The following is a 22,947-nucleotide window of genomic DNA, read 5'->3' as shown; positions in this document are numbered from 1 at the left end:
TTGTTCTCAATCATAATATAAATCTTACCTGTTAATACAGTCCTGGGTTGTGAAGAATTATTAAGTGTATGCATATGTGTTTGTGTGCATCTTTATTGAGATATAAATCACATACCATAAAACTTACTCATTTAAAGTGTACAATTCAGTGGGGTTTTTTTGCATAGTCACAGAATTGTGTAACCATCACCAATTTTAGAACATTTTCACTACCCCCAAAAGAAACCCCATACTAATCAGCAGATGTTCCCCACTCCTCCACTCCCACTCCTGCACCTAGCCCTGGGTAACCACTAGTCTATGTTGTCTTTCGTGATTGGCTTTTTTTTTTTTTTTTTTTTTTTTTGCGGTATGCAGGCCTCTCACTGTTGCAGCCTCTCCCGTTGCGGAGCACAGGCTCCGGATGCGCAGGCTCAGCGGCCATGGCTCACAGACCCAGCCGCTCCGCGGCATGTGGGATCTTCCCAGACCGGGGCACGAACCCGTGTCCCCTGCATCGGCAGGCGGACTCTCAACCACTGTGCCACCAGGGAAGCCCGTGATTGGCTTTTTACTTAACATAATGTTTTCAAGATTCATCCGTGTTATAAAACACATCAGTGTGTGTGTATATATACATATACACATATATGTATACATATGTGTGTATACATACATGTACATATATACACACACACACACACGTGGCTGAGTAGTATTCCACTATATGGATTTACTACATTTTGTTTATCCATTTGTGAGTTTGATAGGCATTTGGATTGTTTCCAGTTTGGGGCTATTATGAATAATGCTGCTGTAAACATTTGTGTACAGCTTTTTGTATAGACATATCTTTTCATTTCTCTTGGGTAGATTACCTAGCAATAGAATTGTTGAGTCATATGGTAATTTGATGTTTAACATTTTGAAGTACTGCCAACCTGTTTTCCAAAGTAGCTGCAGTATTTTACCTTCTTCCCAGCAATGTATGAGGAGTCTAGATTTTTCATATCCTCACCAACACTTATCTTGTTTCTCGCTTTTTGATTATAGATAATAGCCATCCTAGTAGATCTGAAGTAGTATCTCATTATGGTTTTGATGTGCATTTCCCTAATCACTAATTATATTAAGAAAGTTTTTGTATTCTTATTGTCCATTTATACACCATCTTTGGAGGAATATCTGGTCATATCCTTGCCCATTTTAAAACCGAATGATGTGTCTTTTAATTACTGATTTCTAAGTGTTCTTTATATATTCTGGATACAAGTTCCTTGTCAGATATAAGATTTACAAATATTTTCTCCCATTTTATGGGTCATCTTTTTACTTTCTTGGTGGTATTGTTTGTAGCATAAAAGTTTTTGATTTTGATAAAGTCTACTTTTTCTTTCATTGATTGTTTGGTATCGTATCTGAGAAACCATTGCCCACTCCAAAGTCATGAAGATTTACTCCTGTGTTTTCTGGGAAGGGTTTTATAGTTTTAGCTTTTAATTTAGGTCTCTGATCCATTTTGAGTTAATTTTTGTGTTTGGTGTGAAGTAGGAGTCCAACTTTATTCGCTTGCATGTGGATCTCAATTGTCCCAACACCATTTATTGAAAAAACTACTCTTTTCCCACTGAGTTGTCTGGGCACCCTTGTCAAATATCAATTGATCATAAATGTAAGGATTCTGGACTCTCAGTTCTATATCACTGATCTTTTGTTTGTTAAACATTTGCATTAATATTTTAAAATTTTATTTCCAGGGATTTCCCTGGCGGTCCAGTGGTTAAGACTCTGCACTTCCACTGCAGGGGTGTGGGTTCAATTCCTGGTTGGGGAACTGAAATCCCACATGCTGCATGGCCAAAATTTTTTTTTAAATAAAATAAAAATTTACTTCCAGAAGTGATGACTTTTTCTATGTGAAATGTTTTTCTTTTTAGTTTTAAAAATACTGCTAGATGTAGTTATTAAGAAACAGGCTGTAAGCTATTTTAGGCAGAAAACTTTGAAGTATATAAAAATTTAGGCATTGAGTGGTAGCTCTTTTATCTTAAATAATAGTTTTTATATTGCTTACTTATTTAAAAATGGCTAATATTTGAAGTTGCTAGACAAAATGTTTATACATTTACATTAATGTTATGCAGACCAAGAAAGTATTGAAAACGCAGGTCCAGGAAGTGGTGCAATTCAAATAAGTATGAAATTTACTTGAGTAAAGGGAGGCTGTCTTCTGTTGTATCTGTATTCTGTTGCGAATAGCTGTTGTTAAAAACTACAGAAGTAACATTTCTGAAACCATTAATGATTCTGTATTTTATGATTTTTACACTATGACTCTTATATGTTGTCTGCACACCTTTTCATCTTTCAGAGGCTACACTGCTGCTTGAATTTGTTTTCTTGGATAGCAGAGAGCCCATAAAGTGCTTATAATGATGTGTTCTTGGCTTATTGTCATCCTCCTGTTTTATGTGCATGTTACTAAACAAAGAGTTCCCCAAACTGCTTTTATTTTGCAAAAATGCATCTTTATGTGTTTGTGCCAGTGCTATAGTTTCCTGTTATATGACATATAGGCAATGAACATATTTTAGATATTAGGCTGATGACTTTGACTTTCATTTAGGAGTCTTTGTCTGAAGTGGAAGAAAAATACAAGAAAGCCATGGTTTCCAATGCACAGTTAGACAATGAGAAGAACAATTTGATATACCAAGTAGATACCCTCAAGGATGTTATTGAAGAGCAGGAGGAACAGATGGCAGAATTTTATAGAGAAAATGAAGAAAAATCAAAGGTAATTGCTCATCTTACATCATGCCTTTCTCTGGGGTCAGAAAATTAAAACCTGCCATTTAAGAAGTACTGGGTTTGATGGAAGAGCACAGCATCCCCGGGAATGATATTTCCATCACAACTGATTGATGCAAGGAAATTGACAGAACGTAAGATTGCAGGTCCTGAAATATTTTCCTTTCTTAATTTTTATTAGATTTAACTTGTTTTCATAAGGGGAAGCTTATGACCTCCTTTAGTTTCTGAAAATAGAATACAGCTCAAATTTTATCTTTATTTTCTATCTCTTAATTGGGACAATTACAGTGAATTACTTCTTCCTGCTATAACTGGCTGGAACTCCATAAAACTCCAAAGGCTTTCAGTGAGGTGGTTCATTTTATTCTCTTTTCTTTTCTTTTCTTTTCTTCTCTTCTCTCATTTTTCAAGAGAACCTGTTTTCTAAATGGTTGGAGAGACGTCTTTAACCAGTTATTTAAAAACTGCAGTGTGGAGACGTGGGTCAAAAATCAACAGATGTTTTCTTTAGAGGTTTGTAAGCTATTGTTAAAATGTGCAGATGGAAAATAAAAGCCACTGCCCAAGGCCTGGATTTGCCTTTTGACAACTGCAGAAAACAAGTTGGGTTCTCTTAAAAGCTTACTGGATTTTTAAAAGCATTTTAGTCAGTCCAAGCAGAGGACAAGTGGATATTACTGTCAAGAAATGAGTTGCCAGTACATTGCAAAAGTTTTAAAAATAATAATAACAATTTAGGAAATGAGCTTTGGTGAATTGTTAGAAACAACAACAATCTGTATTTGTACATAATAAAGGGAGAAAAGCTGTTAATATAACCTCTAAGGGACCAGCATTATTACTGTAGACTCTGTAGGGATTTCTTTCCTTGAGGACCAAAAATGCTCATTCCAGCCTGTTTTGGTCACTTTTAAAAAGTGTTAGGAAGTATTTGTAGTGGGTTTGGGGAAAGGAGGGATGAAGAGGCAGAGTGCAGGAGATTTTTAGGGCAGCAGTACTATTCTGTATCATAGTATAATGGTAGATACATTATACATTTATCAAAACTCATAGAATGTACAGCACTGAGAGTGAACCCTAATGTAAACTATGGGCTTTAGGTGACAATGATATGTCAATGTAGGTTCATTGATTGTAACAAATGTACCACCCTGGTTTGGGATGTTAATAGTGGGGGAAGGCTGTTCCTGAGGGGTGGGGAGAGGAGTGGGAGTATATGGAAACACTGTACTTTCTGCTCCATTTTGCCGTAAATCTAAAACTCCTCGGAAAAAAATAGTGTCTATTAACAAAAATGTTAAAGTAAGAAAACTTGTGTCTAGATAAAGTGACAAAGAGGCCTCTGGGTATTTTCATATTGATGACAGTGGCTCATTGAAGATTTGGTGACAATAGATGTTTCCTCTTTGATTCTTCCTGTATCTCATAGGCCAATTGTGGAGTGTCTGAGCTGTCATACTTTTCTTAGTCCTTGGACTTCTTTTTTGCCTTCCCACACATTCTTCATAGCTATTTCTGGCTCTTTGCTTCTAACAGATTAGAAGAAAATCTCATGCTAAGTATTTAATGATCAGTCCTTAAACGAGTTCTTATCTTTCCATCTTCTCAAACGTCCTTGAGCATTTTTAAAATAAAAAAAAGTCCCTATGATAAGCTATTTTAACCAACTTCATTTTTCCCTCCTATAATTTTCTAAGATGCAGAGATGTCTTAGTATACAGAGAGTTGTGGCTTTTCAGTTTGTTTTTGTTTTTAAATCTTGTGCTTTTTGAATTTGAAAAATCTGTATGCTTTTTTTTAATACCCTGGGGATCTGCGTCAGGTACTGCAATGCAGAAGACTTTGTGGTCGTGTCTCTCCCTGCTGTACCTTTACCCTGAGTTCTCTTCTCCTAAACAGATATTGCCTCGTGCAGTAGATGTTCCTGTTCAGAGACATACAAAGAGGTCAGGCACTCTGGTATGTTTCATTATAGCAGCAGGTGGTGAGGGTAGAGAATGATATTCATACCATTTTTCAAAATGTCTTTAGTGTTTTCTGCCGGAATTATGGTAACTGCATCTTAAATATTGTCTCTATACCTACTTCAGGGACAGAATGCCTGATTAGGAATGTCTCAGGTGTATTATTCTTTTCTTAATAGCTATTCATTATAGGAGGGAATGTTTTTCCTCTTTTTTTTTTTTAAGCTTATCTGAGATTTAATAAAATCTTTTTTGGCAGATTTTAAACATACAAAAAAAAAAAAAAAGAAGAAGAGTATAATAAACTCTCCTGAACCCATTACCTACCCCTAACAAACCATCAATGTATGGCCAATTTTGCCCTGTCTACTTCCCCCACTCACATTATTTGAAGCAAGTCCTAAGTACCCCATATTTTAATATGAGCTTAATATGAATTTAAATGATATGGACTCTCTTTTTTTAAAATATAACCACAAGACCATTTCACATCTGAAAAATTAATAATAATTCTTTCTTGCTACATATCCTGTCATGTTAAAATTTCAGTTGTCTCAATGTCATAAATGATTTTTCTTTTTTTTGCACTTAAAAAAACAATCAGGATCTAGATAAGTTCCACACACTGGAATTAGTTGTCATGTCTTGTAAGTCTGTTTTTATTTATAGGTTTCCTATCATCTCTTTTTTTCCCTTACAATTTATGTGTTGAAGAAACTGGATTGCTTTTCTTTTAACAGTTTCTGACAGTCTTGGGGATTTTGCTGTTTCATTACTGTCGTTCTTTACCATGCTCCTTTTTCCTCTGTATTTCCTGTAAATAGTTAGTTAGGTTTAGAGGTTTAATCAAATACAGGTTTAGTCTACTTCATAGAGAAGTAGACTAAACCCTTCAGGAGGCCCAGATGTATGGCACCTCTCTCTGTGATGCTGTAGCTGGATACTTACATCCATTAGTTGATTAGGGGTTGCAAAATGAGATATTCTAATTTTATCATTACTGTTTTCTTTCATTTTCTTTTATTGTTTTAAAACAGCTTTATTGAGATATAATTCACATACCATACATTTCATCCATCTTAAGTGTACAATTCAGTGGTTTTTTGGTATCTTCAGAGACAAATTCAACCATCACCATAATTTTAGAGTATTTCATCACGTCAGAAAGCAATCCTGTACCCTTTAGCTGTCTCTCACTCCCCTCAGCCCTGAGTAACCACTATTCTACTTTCTGTCTCTATAGGTTTCCCTTTTCTAGACTTTCATATTAATGGAATTATATAATTTGTAGTCTTTTATAATTGGCTTCTTTCACTTTGGTTAATATTTTCAAGTTCACCTGTGTGGTGCATGCATCAGTACTTCATTGCTATTTATGACCTAATAATAGTCCATTGTATAGGTATACCACATTTTGTTTATCCATTCATGTGTTCATGGACATCTGGTGTTTTTTCACTTTTTGTCTATGATGAATAATGCTGCTATAAACATTTGTGTACAAGTTCTTGTGTGGACATAAGTCTTTCTTTCTTTTAAATATACACCTAGGAGTGGAATTGCTGGGTCATATGGCAACTCCATGTTTAACCATTTGAGGAATAACCAGACCCTTTTCCAAAGCAGCTGCACCATTCCCTCCAGCAAGTGTAAGCAGGTTCTGATTTCTCCACATCCTCACCAACACTTGTTTTTATCTGAGTTTTTTCCTAGCCATTCTAGCAGGTGCAGTTTTGCTTTGCATCTCCCTGATGACTAATGATTTCAAGTATATTTTGATATGCTTACTGACTCTTTGTACATCTTCTTTGGAGAAATGTCTGTTCAGATCCTTTGCACATTTTTAAATTGGATTATCTTTGTGTTACTGCATTGTTAGAGTTTGTATATTCTAGATACAAGTTCCTTATCAGATACACGGTTGGCAAATATTTTCTGCCATTCCATGGGTTGTCTTTTCACTTTCCTCTGCTTTATTTATTAGTGTAAGTCCATCTTTAAAGAGAAATTTCCCCTCATCTCTTATTACTCAATGAAACAGCTTACATAGGAAAGGCAAGATAAAAACTTGATTCTTTTCCTTTGTTTACAAGTTTTCAAAATAAGGAATTGGTTGTTTGGCATCTTCTCATAGTGCCCAATTATTTTTTAAAAAATCATTATGAAGGCAAGAATTCAAGCATTTGATGATTTCAATCCATTGTAGCTTATATTCTTATTGATTTTCAGGTTGTCCCACCTTTAACTAATGTGAACATCTTCAGGTTGATTCCCAAGTAATTTTGATCTGAGTCTAATTGGTTGTGATAGCTTCTTTGCTGTCTAGCACAAGAAAGTGTTCTGGACTCGTCTGGTACATTTCCTGCTCCAGACCTGAAATCAGCTGTTAGTACAAGGAGCCCTGGTTCTCTTTTAGTGGAGCAGTGTGGGTGCTAGGGGTGCACTTGCCACCAAGATGGTAACTGTTTATAGACCTTTTTAGTGGTTATATCAGGGAAATATGTATATGGGGTATTTTTTGTTTGTTTTTAAAGTCAAAATATGTTATGCTTATAGTTCTAGTTTATATTCAGGACGTAGGGCTTTTACTTGACCTCCTTTGTCTTATACATGTGTATCTCCTTCTTCCCACACTACCACTCCCATGTCTCAGAGTCACTAGGGATGCTAGTAATTATGTTATAGTCTATTTTCATTCCTTTATCCCACAATACCTAGAATAGCAATACCAACATTACCAACAGTATAATTACTGAAAATAGTTAAAAGTTTTTTGTTTTTTCTTTCTGTTTGGTTGTTATTTTGCTTCTAGGTTATGTATAGTACAACCATTGTTTTTAAAAGTTACTTGAAATAGTTTCTCTGTGCTTTTACTACTAACTGGACATATATAGCTAGGTTCACTACATTTTATTTTCAATACTTAGGAACTGCTTTTTAAATTTTTATTATGAAATTACTTTTAATTCTGGTAAAAGCATATAACAAAATCTACCACCTTAACCATTTTAAAGTGCACATTTCAGTAATGTTTATTCACATCGTTGTCTAACAGATCTCCAGAGCTTTTCATCTTGCAAAACTGAAACTCTGTCCCCATTACACACCTCCCCATTCCTCCTCCTCCAGCTCCTCACAACCACCATTCTACTCTCTGGCTCTGTGAGTTTGACTCCTCTAGGTACCTAATATAAGCAGAATCATATAATATTTGTCTTCTTGTTACTGGTTTATATAACTTACCATAATTTCCTCAGCGTTCATTCATGTCATAGCATGTGTCAGAATTTCCTTCCTGAATACTATTCCACTGTATTTATGTGCCACATTTTGCTTATCCATTCATCTGTTGATGGAAACTTGGGTTGCTTCCACAATGAATTGCTTTTAAATTTACTTTTGTTTTACAATTTTGTGAATTATTTACACAGATCTCAATCAAATCAATAAAGAAAATGTATTCAAAGAAATCAGTCTTTTGTCTCTTTCTCTTCATCCCGATTTCTTCCTTCCTTAAGGAAAATTTTTTAACATATTAATTGGAGTATAATTGCTTTACAATGGTGTGTTAGTTTCTGCTTTATAACAAAGTGAATCGGCTATATGCATACATATATCCCCATATCTCCTCCCTCTTGCGTCTCCCTCCCAACCTCCCTAACCTACCCCTCTAGGTGGTCTCAAAGCACCGAGCTGATCTCCCTGTGCTATGCGGCTGCTTCCCACTAGTTATTTTACATTTGGTAGTGTATATGTGTCCGTGCCACTCTCTCACTTCGTCCCAGCTTACCCTTCCCCCTCCCCGTGTCCTCAAGTCCATGCTCTATGTCTGCATCTTTATTCCTGTCCTGCTCCTAGGTTCTTCAGAACCGATTTTTTTTTTTTAGCTTCCATATGTATGTGTTAGCATACAGTACTTGTTTTTCTCTTTCTGACTTACTTCACTCTGTATGAAAGTCTCTAGGTCTATGCACCTCACTACAAATAACTCAATTTCGTTTCCTTTTGTGGCTGAGTAATATTCCATTGTATATATGTGCCACATCTTTATCCATTCGTCTGTCGATGGACACTTAGGTTGCTTCCATGTCCTGGCTATTGTAAATAGAGCTGCAGTGAACACTGTGGTACATGACTCTTTTTGAATTATGTTTTTCTCAGGGTATATGCCCAGTAGTGGGATTGCTGGGTCCTATAGTAGTTCTAGTTTTAGTTTTTCAACTGTTCTCCATAGTGGCTGTATCAACTTACATTCCCACCAACAGTACAAGAGGGTTCCCTTTTCTCCACACCCTCTCCAGCATTTATTGTTTGTAGATTTTTTAATGATGGCCATTCTGACCGGTGTGAGGTGATACCTCATTGTAGTTGTTTTTTTTTAAATTTTTGAATTCTATTATATATTTTTTTATACAGCAGGTTCTTACTAGTCATCAGTTTTATACACATCAGTGTATACATGTCAATCCAATCTCCCAACTCATCACACCACAACCACCACCACCCCGCTTTCCCCCCTTGGTATCCATATGTTTGTTCTCTTCATCTGTGTCTCAATTTCTGCCCTGCAAAACGGTTCATCTGTACCATTTTTCTAGGTTCCACATACATGTGTTAATATATGATATTTGTTTTTCTCTTTCTGACTTACTTCACTCTGCATGACAGTCTCTAGATCCATCCATGTCTCTACAAATGACCCAATTTCATTCCTTTTTATGGCTGAGTAATATTCCATTGTATATATGTACCACATCTTCTTTATCCATTTGTCTGTCGATGGGCATTTACGTTGCTTCCATGACCTGGCTATTGTAAATAATGCTGCAATGAGCATTGGGGTGCATGTATCTTTTTAAATTATGGTTTTCTCTGGGTATATGCCCAGTAGTGGGATTGTTGGGTCATATGGTAATTCTAGTTTTAGTTTTTTAAGGAACCTTCATACTGTTCTCCATAGTGGCTGTATCAGTTTACATTCCCACCAACAGTGCAAGAGGATTCCCTTTTCTCCACACCCTCTCCAGGATTTGTTGTTTGCAGATTTTCTGATGATGCCCATTCTAACTGGTGTGAGGTGATACCTCACTGTAGTTTTGATTTGCATTTCTCTAATAATTAATGATGTTGAGCAGCTTTTCATGTGCTTCTTAGCCATCTGTATGTCTTCTTTGGAGAAATGTCTATTTAGGTTGTCTGCCCAATTTGGGATTGCGTTTCTTTTTTTAATATTGAGCTGCATGAGCTGTTTATATATTTTGGAGATTAATCCTTCGTCCGTTGATTCATTTGCAAATATTTTCTACCATACTGAGGGTTGTCTTTTTGTCTTGTTTATGGTTTCCTTTGCTGTGCAAACGCTTTGAAGTTTCATTAGGTCCCATTTGTTTATTTTTGTTTTTATTTCCATTACTCTAGGAGGTGGATCAAAAAAGATTTTGCTGTGATTTATGTCAAAGAGCGTTCTTCCAATGTTTTCCTCTAAGAGTTTTATAGTGTCTGGTCTTACATTTAGGTCTCTAATCCATTTTCAGTTTATTTTTGTGTATGGTATTAGGGAGTGTTCTAATTTCATTCTTTTACATGTAGCTGTCCAGTTTCCCCAGCACCACTTATTGAAGAGGCTGTCTTTTCTCCACTCTATATCCTTGCCTCCTTTGTCATAGATTAGTTGACCATAGGTGCGTGGGTTTATCTCTGGGCTTTCTATCTTGTTCCATTGATCTATGTTTCTGTTTTTGTGCCAGTACCATACTGTCTTGATTACTGTAGCTTTATAGTATAGTCTGAAGTCAGGGAGTCTGATTGCTCCAGCTCCGTTTTTTTCCCTCCAGACTGCTTTGGCTATTCGGGGTCTTTTGTGTCTCCATACAAATTTTAAGATTTTTTGTTCTAGTTCCGTAAAAAATACCATTGGTAATTTGATAGGGATTGCATTGCATCTCTAGATTGCTTTGGGTAGTAGAGTCATTTTCACAGTATTGATTCTTCCAATCCAAGAACATGGTATATCTCTCCATCTGTTGGTATCATCTTTAATTTCTTTCATCAGTGTCTTATAGTTTTCTGCATACAGGTCTTTTGTCTCCCTAGGTAGGTTTATTCCTAGGTATTTTATTCTTTTTGTTGCAATGGTAAATGGGAGTGTTTCCTTAATTTCTCTTTCAGATTTTTCATCATTAGTGTATAGGAATGCAAGAGATTTCTGTGCATTAATTTTGTATCCTGCAACTTTACCAAATTCATTGATTAGCTCTAGTAGTTTTCTGGTGGCATCTTTAGGATTCTCTATGTATAGTATCATGTCATCTGCAAAGAGTGACAGTTTTACTTCTTCTTTTCCAATTTGTATTCCTTTTATTTCTTTATCTTCTCTGATTGCCATGGCTAGGACTTCCAAAACTATGTTGAATAATGGTGGCGAGGGTGGACATTCTTGTCTTGTTACTGATCTTAGAGGAAATGCTTTCAGTTTTTCACCACTGAGAATGATGACTGCTGTGGGTTTGTCGTATATGGCCTTTATCATGTTGAGGTAGCTTCCCTCTATGCCCACTTTCTGGAGAGTTTTTATCATAAATGGGTGTTGAATTTTGTCAGAAGCTTTTTCTGCATCTACTGAGATGATCATATGCTTTTTCTTCTTCAATTTCTTAATATGGTGTATCACATTGATTGATTTGCGTATATTGAAGAATCCTTGCATCCCTGATATAAATCCCACTTGATCATGGTGTATGATCCTTTTAATGTGTTGTTGGATTCTGTTTGCGAGTATTTTGTTGAGGATTTTTGCATCTATGTTCATCAGTGATATTGGTCTGTAATTTTCTTTTTTTGTAGTATCTTTGTCTGGTTTTGGTATCAGAGTGATGGTGGCCTCATAGAATGAGTTTGGTAGTGTTCCTTCGTCTGCAATTTTTTGGAAGAGTTTGAGAAGGATGGGTGTTAGCTCTTCTCTAAATGTTTGATAGAATTCACCTGTGAAGCCATCTGGTCCTGGACTTTTGTTTGTTGGAAGATTTTTAATCACAGTTTCAATTTCATTACTTGTGATTGGTCTGTTCATATTTTCTTTTTCTTCCTGGTTCAGTCTTGGAAGGTTATACTTTCTAAGAATTTGTCTATTTCTTCCTGATTGTCCATTTTATTGGCATAGAGTTGCTTGTAGTAGTCTCTTAGGATGCTTTGTATTTCTGCAGTGTCATAACTTCTCCTTTTTCATTTCTAACTTTATGGATTTGAGTCCTCTCCCTCTTTTTCTTGATGAGTCTGGCTAATGGTTTATCAATTTTGTTTATCTTCTCAAAGAACCAGCTTTTAGTTTTATTGATCTTTGCTATTGTTTTCTTTGTTTCTATTTCATTTATTTCTGCTCTGATCTTTATGATTTCTTTCCTTCTGCTAACTTTGGGTTTTGTTTTTTCTTCTTTCTCTAATTGCTTTATGGGTAAGGTTAGGTCATTTATTTGAGATGTTTCTTGTTTCTTGAGGTAGGATTCTATAGCTATAAACTTCCCTCTTAGAACTGGTTTTGCTGCATCCCATAGGTTTTGGGTCACCGTGTTTTCATTGTCATTTGTTTCTAGGTATTTTTTGATTTCCTTTTTGATTTCTTCAGTGTCTCTTGGTTATTTAGTAGTTTATTGTTTAACCTCCATGTGTTTGTATTTTTTACAGATTTTCTCCTGTAGCTGATATCTAGTCTCATAGCGTTTTGGTCGGAAAAGATGCTTGATATGATTTCAATTTTCTTAAATTTACCAAGGCTTGATTTATGACCCAAGATAATGATCTATCCTGGAGAATGTTCCATGAGCACTTGAGAAGAAAATGTATTCTGTTGTTTTTGGATGGAATTTCTATAAGTATCAATTAAGTCCATCTTGTTTAATGTATCATTTAAAGCTTGTGTTTCCTTATTTATTTTCATTTTGGATGATCTGTCCAATGGTGAAAGTGGGGTGTTAAAGTCCCCTACTATGATGTGTTAGTCTCGATTTCCCCTTTTATGGCTGTTAGCATTTGCCTTATGTATTGACGTGCTCCTATGTTGGGTGCATAAATATTTACAATTATTGTATCTTCTTCTTGGATTGATCCGTTGATCATTATGTAGTATCCTTCTTTGTCTCTTGTAATAGTCTATTTTAAAGTCTATTTTGTCTGATATGAGAATTGCTACTCCAGCTTTCTGTTGGTTTCCTTTTGCATGGAATATCTTTTTCCATCCCCTCACTTTCAGTCTGTATGTGTCCCTGGGTCTGAAGTGGGTCTCTTGTAGACAGCGTATATACGGGTCTTGTTTTTGCATCTCTTCAGCCAGTCTCTGTCTTTTGGTTGGAACATTTAATCCATTTACATTTAAGGTAGTTATTGATATGTATGTTCCTATTACCATTTTCTTAATTGTTTTGGGTTTGTTTTTGTAGGTTTTTTCCTCCTCTTGTGTTTTCCTGCCTAGAGAATTTCCTTTAGCATTTGTCATAAGCTTGTTTGGTGGTGCTGAATTCTCTTAGCTTTTGCTTGTCTGTAAAGGTTTTCATTTTCTGTCAAATCTGAATCCGATTCTTGCTGGGTAGAGTAATCTTGGTTGTAGGTTTTTCCCTTTCAACACTTTAAATATGTCCTGCCACTCCCTTCTGGCTTGCAGAGTTTCTGCTGAAAGATCAGCTGTTAACCTTATGGGGATTCCCTTGTATGTTATTTGTTGCTTTTCCCTTACTGCTTTTAATATTTTTTCTTTGTATTTAATTTTTGATAGTTTGATTAATATGTGTCTTGGCATGTTTCTCCTTGGATTTGTCATGTATGGACTCTCTGTGCTTCCTGGACTTGACTATTTCCTTTCCCATATTAGGGAAGTTTTCAACTGTAATCTCTTCAAATATTTTCTCAGTCCCTTTCTTTTTCGCTTCTTCTTCTGGGACCCCTATAATTCAGATGTTGGTGCATTTACTGTTGTCCCAGCGGTCTCTGAGACTGTCCCAATTCTTTTTTCTTTATTCTGCTCTGTGGTAGTTATTTCCACTGGTTTATCTTCCAGGTCAATTATCTGTTCTTCTGCCTCAGTTATTCTGCTATTGATTCCTTCTAGAGAATTTTTAATATCATTTATTGTGTTGTTCATCATTGTTTGTTTGCTCTTTAGTTCTTCTAGGTCCTTGTGAAACGTTTCTTGTATTTTCTCCATTCTATTTCCAAGATTTTAGATCATCTTTACTATCATTACTCTGAATACTTTTTCAGGTAGACTGCCTAAGGAAATTTTTTAAATTAAATTGTTTATCCTTCCATTTTTTTTAATCTTAAGAAGACATTGTTTTACCATTCAAAAATATGTATGTGTGTGTGTGTGTGTGTGTATATATATATATATATATATATATATATACACACACACACACACACATACATATTTGTATCCCTCCATTCTTAGAAAATGGGAGCATACTCTATTGTTCTGCATCTAGATTTCATCACCTGATGATTGTAGTATAGAGAGCTCTTCCTCGTTCTTTTCTTATCACTGTACACTTATTCCATTGTACTATAGTTTATTCCACCAGTTCCCTTTTAATGGACGTTTGAGTTGTTTGCAGTCTCTTGCTGTTAAAAATAGTCCTACAAAGATGAATGTACTGCATAGGTCTTTCTGTATTTTTGCTGGTATCTATGGGAGTCAGAAAAGTGAGTTTGCTGTGTCAAAAGGTGTGGTAATCCTGCTAGATATAACAAATTCTCCTTTGTAGGGGTTATACAATTTTGCATTCCCACAAATGAGAGGGTCTATTTCCTTCTCCACACTACTTTTCCCTGAGTATATTGTCAAGTTTTTGGACTCTTACTGGTGTTTCAGTGAGAAATACAGTTTTAATTTACATTTCCCTTAGTATGGGCATCTTTTCATATTCAAAGCAATTTGTTTCTCTGTGAACTGTCCATTTTTTTAGCCTATTGTTCTACATAATAGTGGGTTTTTTCCTCTTTATTTCTAATTTTAGAGGCTCTCTATATGGAAAGATAGTAAATATAAATTGTAAAAATTTTTTATAGTCATTTGTCTTTTTGCTTTGCTTATAGTGTTTTTTGCCATTCAAAGGTCTTCATTTCTAGGTAGTCTTATTTGTTACCCCTTTCCCCTTCTTGCTTGTGGATTTTTGAGTCATTTTTTGGTAATTTTTACCCATTCCTTGGTTATAGCAGTTCACTCATCTTTTCTCTAGTAACTGTATGTTCTTACTTCCTTTCTTCTTTCTCTGTCTCTCTCTCTGCCTGTCTTTCTCTCTCTCTTTTCTTTCTGTGCATTTGTTCTGGTGTATGGTACAAAGTTTGGTTCCAGTTTTCTTTTTCCATGTGTATATCCAGTTATGCCAACATTACTCATTTAAAAGTCTATCTTTTCTCATTGATTTGAGCTGCTCTTTTTGTTTTGTTGTTGTTTAATGTACTTGTATATATAATTGGGTCTATTTCTGGATTTTCTATTCTACTCCATTGGTCTGTATTCATGGGCCATTACAACATTGTTTTAATTGTATAAGCCTTATGTTTTAATATCTAGTAAGGTTAGCTTTCTTTGTTTTCATTTTGTGTTTTTCTAGCTTTTTTTTCTTGTTTTTCTTCCAAATAAACTTTATAATCAACTTGTCTTACTCTGATGAGAAAAAAAACCTGATGGTATTTTTATTTGGACTGTATTAAATGTATAGATTAATTTAGGGTGTAACAGGTATTTTTGTGATGCTGAGTCTTTTCATCCAAGAAGATGCCTTTCCATTTGTTCAGTCCTACTTCTCTGTCTTCCAGGAATGTTTTATATAATTTTCCTCATATCGATTTTGGGTATATCTTGTAATTTTACATGTATGTATTTATTTTATTTTTTGATATTATGTTTATTATATCTTCTCTCTACGTTTTTTTTTGATCTGTGATGATTATTGAATTTTGTATGTTAATTTTATAACCTGTTACTTTACCAGGTCATTTCATTGTTCATAGTAATTTTGCCATTGATTAGTTTGGGTTGTCTAGATGTATAATCGTATGAGATGAAAATTGAGAATTTTCTGAGCCTTTCCAAAGAATACAGAATTTTTCTAAGTTAACAATACATGGGCAGTGCAGGTGTGTTTCTGGAGATCACACTTAGCTGCTTAATGGTATGTTGTAGATGTTCCAGTCTGTCATGTGCCATGATCTGTGTTAACTGTATCATTTGTTTAATAACAGGAGTTAGAAAGGCAGAAACATATGTGTAGTGTGCTACAGCATAAGATGGATGAACTTAAAGAAGGCCTCCGACAAAGAGATGAGCTTATTGAGGTATGTACATGAACTGTGGAAATACTTAATTTTGGAAAAAAATGCACCGAATTGGATGAGGGCATGTGTGTTGGGAGGGAAGGGAGTTAAAATTCCACAAACAAACTTGTCTCTTCACATTTGGCTGTACCCTAAAATCTTACAAACGTGAAACATGAAGGCAGGCTTAAAAAATTAATACTGTGAACCCTATAAATATTTCACCTTTTAATAGCAGAAGCTTTTATAATTGTCTTTTATTCCTAAGCACATTGTTTCCTAAAGATATCTTAGGAAATGGGCAAAAGGAAACATTACAGAGTACCATGATTCTTTGGAATGTAGTGAATGCTATATTTGGGGACATGATTCTTGGGGAATAAGAAGTTTGATCGTCGCTCAGGTAGGTGCATTTCTGAGATGGCTAAATGAAAAGAAGAAATTGTGTCAAGACTCCTGGTAGTAGACAAAAGGTGAAGGTTGCCCGGGGCTGTGACTCAGGTTCCTGGGGTGGAGGAGTTCTGAGGGCCACAGCAACATTCTAGGAGGCAAGGAGGAGTGTGGGCCTCCGAGAAATCTTTGAAAGCACGTATCATCCTTTTATGCCTGCCAGCTTGCATGCATCTCTGTTTTTCTTTAAATGTGGTTTTCCTCTTGAGGTTGTCATTTTTTATAAATATGGGGTGAGGTTTGTTGGGAAGGGGTCATGCTCACTTTCTTGGTGAGGTTATCAAGCATGTCTAATGTTAACTTAGTGTTGATGCCATGGTGATATCAGGAAGGCAACTTTTTTTTTTTAATAATCTATTTCTGTTTCATTTTTTAAATTATTTTTTATTTTTTGGCTGCGTCAGGTCTTCACTGCGGCACACAGGCTCTTCTTTGTGGCGCGTGGGCTTCTCTCTAGTTGTGGCATGCGGGTTTTCTCTCTCTAGTTGTGGCACGCGGGCTCCAGGGTGCATGGGCTCAGTAGCTGTGGCACGTGGGCTTAGTTGCCCCGGGCATGTGGGATCTTAGTATCCCGACCAGGGATCGAACCCGTGTCCCCTGCATTGGAAGGCGGATTCTTTACCACTGGACCACCAGGGAAGTCCCAGGAAGGCCAGCTCTTGACAACCCTGGAGATGCCACATGCATCACGCTCAACTCAGCCCTGTCCCTCGTCCTTTAGAACCACCCCCCTCCCCTCCCTCTTCTTCTCTCCCCCACCCCGGGCCTGCCTCACTTAATCTCTCCTCCTATAAATGACTTTAAAGACCATTTAATAGAAGAAAAGAAGTGACTCTTCTTGTGGATTTGTGTTACTTTTTTCGTCATTCTTGAGAATAATTGAATTGAACATAGCCTGCTGAAAGCAGATAAAATTTGTGAATTCTAAATGCAAACACAGATAACCCTTTGAAAATATCAGATTACATGTGAAGTTAGTTGTCTTAGTTTTTCCATATATGGCAAGAAGCATATTATCCAAACTCTGTATCCTGCTGGCAGTTAAAAATCACGTGAATTCTCCCTTTTTGTCCTCTTTTTTGTGTGTGTCAATATGCCAGCCACTTGTTTTTTCTTTTTCTAATTAAAATATGTACTTTTCCCCCATATGATTTCCAAAGAATAATAAAACTACTTTGGGAGCTGCTTCTCAAATTCAGTAACTTATGTTAGAATTGGTTAAGTGTTCTAGTTTTTAGTTTGATGATTGCATTTAAGAGCTATTTTAATGCTTGATTTTTACAATTTGTCAGTATGGTTTCCAATTTAGAAGTCCAGGGTGCTGGGTATACAAACTTTAAAAACCTTAGTTTTAAGTATTTTTTATGTTTAGAATTAACATCCTTCAGATGTTAATATGCACATTTACTTATAACTGAAGAATCCTGACTCTGCCAAAATAATGTTTTTTGGTCTTTAGAATGGAGAACCACGTGGTAAAGTAGATGAGAAATGTATGAGTAGGGAAAGTGGAAGATGATAATTTACCAGTAATGCATAAAAGAACCTGCTAAATATAAGAGAGTATAAATTGAGCATCAGTGCCTAGTCAGAAGAGTTAAGAATTGCTAAATGCTAAAAATCTAGTTTTTCTAAAAACTGATGTGAAATGTGGAATTTATGATGTTCTTGCTATCATAGATTCTGCTAACAGGAATTCAGAATGATTGAGCTATGTCCCTCTTGTAGTTTTTTAGTTCTTCTTTAAAAAATAGGGTTCAAAACTACTGCTTGTTGTCTGTGATAAGGATCATTTGTTCATAAGAAAATCTGAATTTCCCTCTCTAAAAGTGTAAGTTGTCCCGTGTTTGGGGGAAAGGCACTTATGAGAGGAAGAGTACATGTGTGGAGCTGGGTCTACACGGAAGCCCCAGCTGGCTTGCTGCCTCATAGCTGTGGTTGGAGCAGCTGCCCCCAGTCCCCTCGCTTGCCGTCATACCGACACGGCGCCAAGACGCTGGATGCCATCTTTCCTGTTGATCACAGACTTTCTGCTTTTGTTAAGTTTCTTTATCAGCTTTCTTTTTGTTCTGTTTTCCTCCCTCTAACCCCATCCTCTTTTTCTTTCTGCTTTTTTATTACTTCTCTTCCCCTCTTCCTCTGCAGGAGAATCAGCGTATGCAGGAGAGAATAGACACCATGACAAAAGAGGTGTTTGAACTCCAGGAGACACTGCTTTGGAAAGATAAAAACATTAGGGTATGAGATCAAATTGGGCTTTGGCCCAAAGCTCATTGATGAGGAATAGACCAATGTAAATTTAACGTAGAGATTCCTAAAATTCTGTCCTTTGACTATTTTTAGAGCATTTATACTGAGTGAAATATGAATAAGCAGAAGACAGAAACTTCCATGGGAAAACCTGATCCTATGCCTGGAAAGAATTCTTCTCTCCAGCTGACTCTGGGCTTGTAAAACCTACAAGTAGGAACTTTCTAAGGAAGTTGTTCTTTATTTCCCCAGGATTTTTTATGCAGAAATAGCCACAGGCATTTAATTCAAACTCTCTGGGTAATTTGATATCCTTACATTGTAAGAATTTGGATAAGAAGCAAGAGGATAGGGGGTGGGGGGAAAGTTACTAGCATCCCATAAATCTTTGGTGAATAAAATAGGAAGAGATTAAAATCATTTTAATTACGGAAGTGGATAGGAATGTAAGATTTGCTGGAGCTGCCAAACTATGATGTCACCTCTAATCATATCCTTGCAACTCCCCAAAGCAGGGGCCCAGATAAGGAAAAAGTCTTCAGTGCCTTTTTGCTAAGCCCTTCAGGTAGATTCCAAGGACACTGGAGCTGAAAAAATCCCTGCCAGTTCATCCCATGTGGCCTTTTGACTGGCAGCCACCTACACCTCATGGCATATGAGCTCTCTGTTCCACAGAGGCTTAACTTGTCAGGGAAGGGCAGCGTGGAGGGAAAAGAGAGAAGGAAACCCTTGGCCTGAAGACATAGTTAGGAAGCCTCCGTTCTACCTGAGGTTAGGTGGGGTAGGGAAAACCTGGCCAAAATCCCTGAGAGCACCTATGGTGGACAGGCGTGGATGTGAAGCCCTCCGGATCACACCCTCCATAGTTAGGGGCATTCTGGTATCCAGGTCGTTTCACACTTCCAAGGACCCTATCCTCTCAATAGACACTTGGGAAACAAAATTACTTGTTAAAGTGTGGTAGACCAAGCAGTTTTAAAGAAACAAAGCTACCATTTATTGTTTGTAGATTTTTTGATTATGGCCCTTCTGACCAGTGTGAGGTGATACCTCATTGTAGTTGTTTTTTTTTTTAATTTTTTAATTTAATTTTATTTATTTTTTTATACAGCAGGTTCTTACTAGTCATCAGTTTTATACACATCAGTGTATACATGTCAATCCAATCTCCCAATTCATCACAGCACCCCCACCCCCGCTTTCCCCCCTTGGTATCCATACGTTTGTTCTCTACATCTGTGTCTCAATTTCTGCCCTGCAAAACGGTTCATCTGTACCATTTTTCTAGGTTCCACATATATGCGTTAATATATGATATTTGTTTTTCCCTTTCTGACTTACTTCACTCTGTATGACAGTCTCTAGATCCATCCACGTCTCAAGAAATGACCCAATTTCGTTCCTTTTTATGTCTGAGTAATATTCCATTGTATATATATACCACATCTTCTTTATCCATTCATCTGTCGACGGGCATTTACGTTGCTTCCATGACCTGGCTATTGTAAATAGTGCTGCAGTGAACATTGGGGTGCATGTGTCTTTTTAAGTTATGGTTTTCTCTGGGTATATGCCCAGTAGTGGGATTGTTGGGTCATATGGTAATTCTAGTTTTAGTTTTTTAAGGAACCTTCATACTGTTCTCCATAGTGGCTGTATCAGTTTACATTCCCACCAACAGTGCAAGAGGTTCCCTTTTCTCCACACCCTCTCCAGGATTTGTTGTTTGTAGATATTCTGATGATGCCCATTCTAACTGGTGTGAGGTGGCACCTCATTGTAGTTTTGATTTGCATTTCTCTAATAATTAGTGATGTTGAGCTGCTTTTCATGTGCTTCTTGGCCATCTGTATGTTTTCTTTGGAGAAATATCTATTTAGGTCTTCTGCCCATTTTTGGATTGGGTTGTTTGTTTCTTTAATATTGAGCTGCATGAGCTGTTTATATATTTTGGAGATTAATCCTTTGTCCATTGATTCGTTTCCAAATATTTTCTCCCATTCTGAGGGTTGTCTTTTCATCTTGTTTATGGTTTCCTTTGCTGTGCAAACGCTTTGAAGTTTCATTAGGTCCCATTTGTTTATTTTTGTTTTTATTTCCATTACTCTAGGAGGTGGATCAAAAAAGATTTTGCTGTGATTTATGTCAAAGAGTGTGTTCTTCCAATGTTTTCCTCTAAGAGTTTTATAGTGTCTGGTCTTACATTTAGGTCTCTAAATCTATTCTGAGTTTATTTTTGTGTATGGTGTTAGGGAGTGTCCTAATTTCATTCTTTTACATGTAGCTGTCCAGTTTTCCCAGCACCACTTATAGAAGAGGCTGTCTTTTCTCCACTCTATATCCTTGCCTCCTTTGTCATAGATTAGTTGACCATAGGTGCGTGGGTTTATCTCTGGGCTTTCTATCTTGTTCCATTGATCTATGTTTCTGTTTTTGTGCCAGTACCATACTGTCTTGATTACTGTAGCTTTATAGTATAGTCTGAAGTCAGGGAGTCTGATTGCTCCAGCTCCTTTTTTTTCCCTCCAGACTGCTTTGGCTATTCGGGGTCTTTTGTGTCTCCATACAAATTTTAAGATTTTTTTGTTCTAGTTCCGTAAAAAATGCCATTGGTAATTTGATAGGGATTGCATTGCATCTCTAGATTGCTTTGGGTAGTAGAGTCATTTTCACAGTATTGATTCTTCCAATCCAAGAACATGGTATATCTCTCCATCTGTTGGTATCATCTTTAATTTCTTTCATCAGTGTCTTATAGTTTTCTGCATACAGGTCTTTTGTCTCCCTAGGTAGGTTTATTCCTAGGTATTTTATTCTTTTTGTTGCAATGGTAAATGGGAGTGTTTCCTTAATTTCTCTTTCAGATTTTTCATCATTAGTGTATAGGAATGCAAGAGATTTCTGTGCATTAATTTTGTATCCTGCAACTTTACCAAATTCATTGATTAGCTCTAGTAGTTTTCTGGTGGCATCTTTAGGATTCTCTATGTATAGTATCATGTCATCTGCAAAGAGTGACAGTTTTACTTCTTCTTTTCCAATTTGTATTCCTTTTATTTCTTTATCTTCTCTGATTGCCATGGCTAGGACTTCCAAAACTATGTTGAATAATGGTGGCGAGGGTGGACATCTTTGTCTTTTTCCTGATCTTAGAGGAAATGCTTTCAGTTTTTCACCATTGAGAATGATGTTTGCTGTGGGTTTGTCATATATTGCCTTTATTATGTTGAGGTAGCTTCCCTCTATGCCCACTTTCTGGAGAGTTTTTATCATAAATGGGTGTTGAATTTTGTCAAAAACTTTTTCTGCATTTATTGAGATGATCATATGCTTTTTCTTCCTCAATTTCTTAATATGGTGTATCACATTGATTTTTTCTGTATATTGAAGAATCCTTGCATCCCTGGGATAAATCCCACTTGATCATGGTGTATGATCCTTTTAATGTGTTGTTGGATTCTGTTTGCCAGTTTTTGTTGAGGATTTTTGCATCTATATTCATCAGTGATATTGGTCTGTAATTTTCTTTTTTTGTAGTATCTTTGTCTGGTTTTGGTATCAGGGTGATGGTGGCCTCATAGAATGAGTTTGGTAGTGTTCCTTCCTCCATGATTTTTTGGAAGAGTTTGAGAAGGATGGGTGTTAGTTCTTTAAATGTTTGATAGAATTCACCTGTGAAGCCATCTGGTCCTGGACTTTTGTTTGTTGGAAGATTTTTAATCACAGTTTCAATTTCATTACTTGTGATTGGTCTGTTCATATTTTCTTTTTCTTCCTGGTTCAGTCTTGGAAGGTTATACCTTTCTAAGAATTTGTCCATTTCTTCCTGATTGTCCATTTTATTGGCATAGAGTTACTTGTAGTAGTCTCTTAGGATGCTTCATATTTCTGCGGTGTCATAACTTCTCCTTTTTCATTTCTAATTTTATGGATTTGTGTCCTCTCCCTCTTTTTCTTGATGAGTCTGGCTAATGGTTTATCAATTTTGTTTATCTTCTCAAAGAACCAGCTTTTAGTTTTATTGATCTTTGCTATTGTTTTCTTTGTTTCTATTTCACTTATTTCTGCTCTGATCTTTATGATTTCTTTCCTTCTGCTAACTTTGGGTTTTGTTTGTTCTTCCTTCTCTAATTGCTTTAGGTGTAAGGTTAGGTCGTTTATTTGAGATGTTTCTTGTTTCTTG

The 22,947-nt window shown here is 36.3% G+C and overlaps 1 protein-coding gene across 2 annotated transcripts in view; it reads left to right on the top strand.

The window, feature by feature from the left end:
• Positions 1-22,947, top strand: part of LRRFIP2 (LRR binding FLII interacting protein 2) — a 121,866-nt gene that overhangs the window by 79,835 nt on the left and 19,084 nt on the right. Inside the window, exons 18-20 of one of the 2 annotated variants that reach the window (XM_081245807.1) lie at positions 2,606-2,776; positions 15,993-16,085; positions 18,660-18,752. In XM_081245807.1, coding sequence (XP_081101933.1) covers positions 2,606-2,776; positions 15,993-16,085; positions 18,660-18,752 — 357 coding nt within the window. The remainder of the gene's footprint in view (positions 1-2,605; positions 2,777-15,992; positions 16,086-18,659; positions 18,753-22,947) is intronic. The other variant, XM_081245806.1, reaches the window with a different exon arrangement.

The sequence above is a fragment of the Mesoplodon bidens genome, assembly GCF_964165515.1.
Source record: "Mesoplodon bidens genome assembly, chromosome: 10".
Lineage (NCBI taxonomy): Eukaryota > Metazoa > Chordata > Mammalia > Artiodactyla > Ziphiidae > Mesoplodon > Mesoplodon bidens.
Note: the sequence above shows the minus strand (reverse complement) of the source record. Positions and strands in the feature narration are given on the sequence as shown.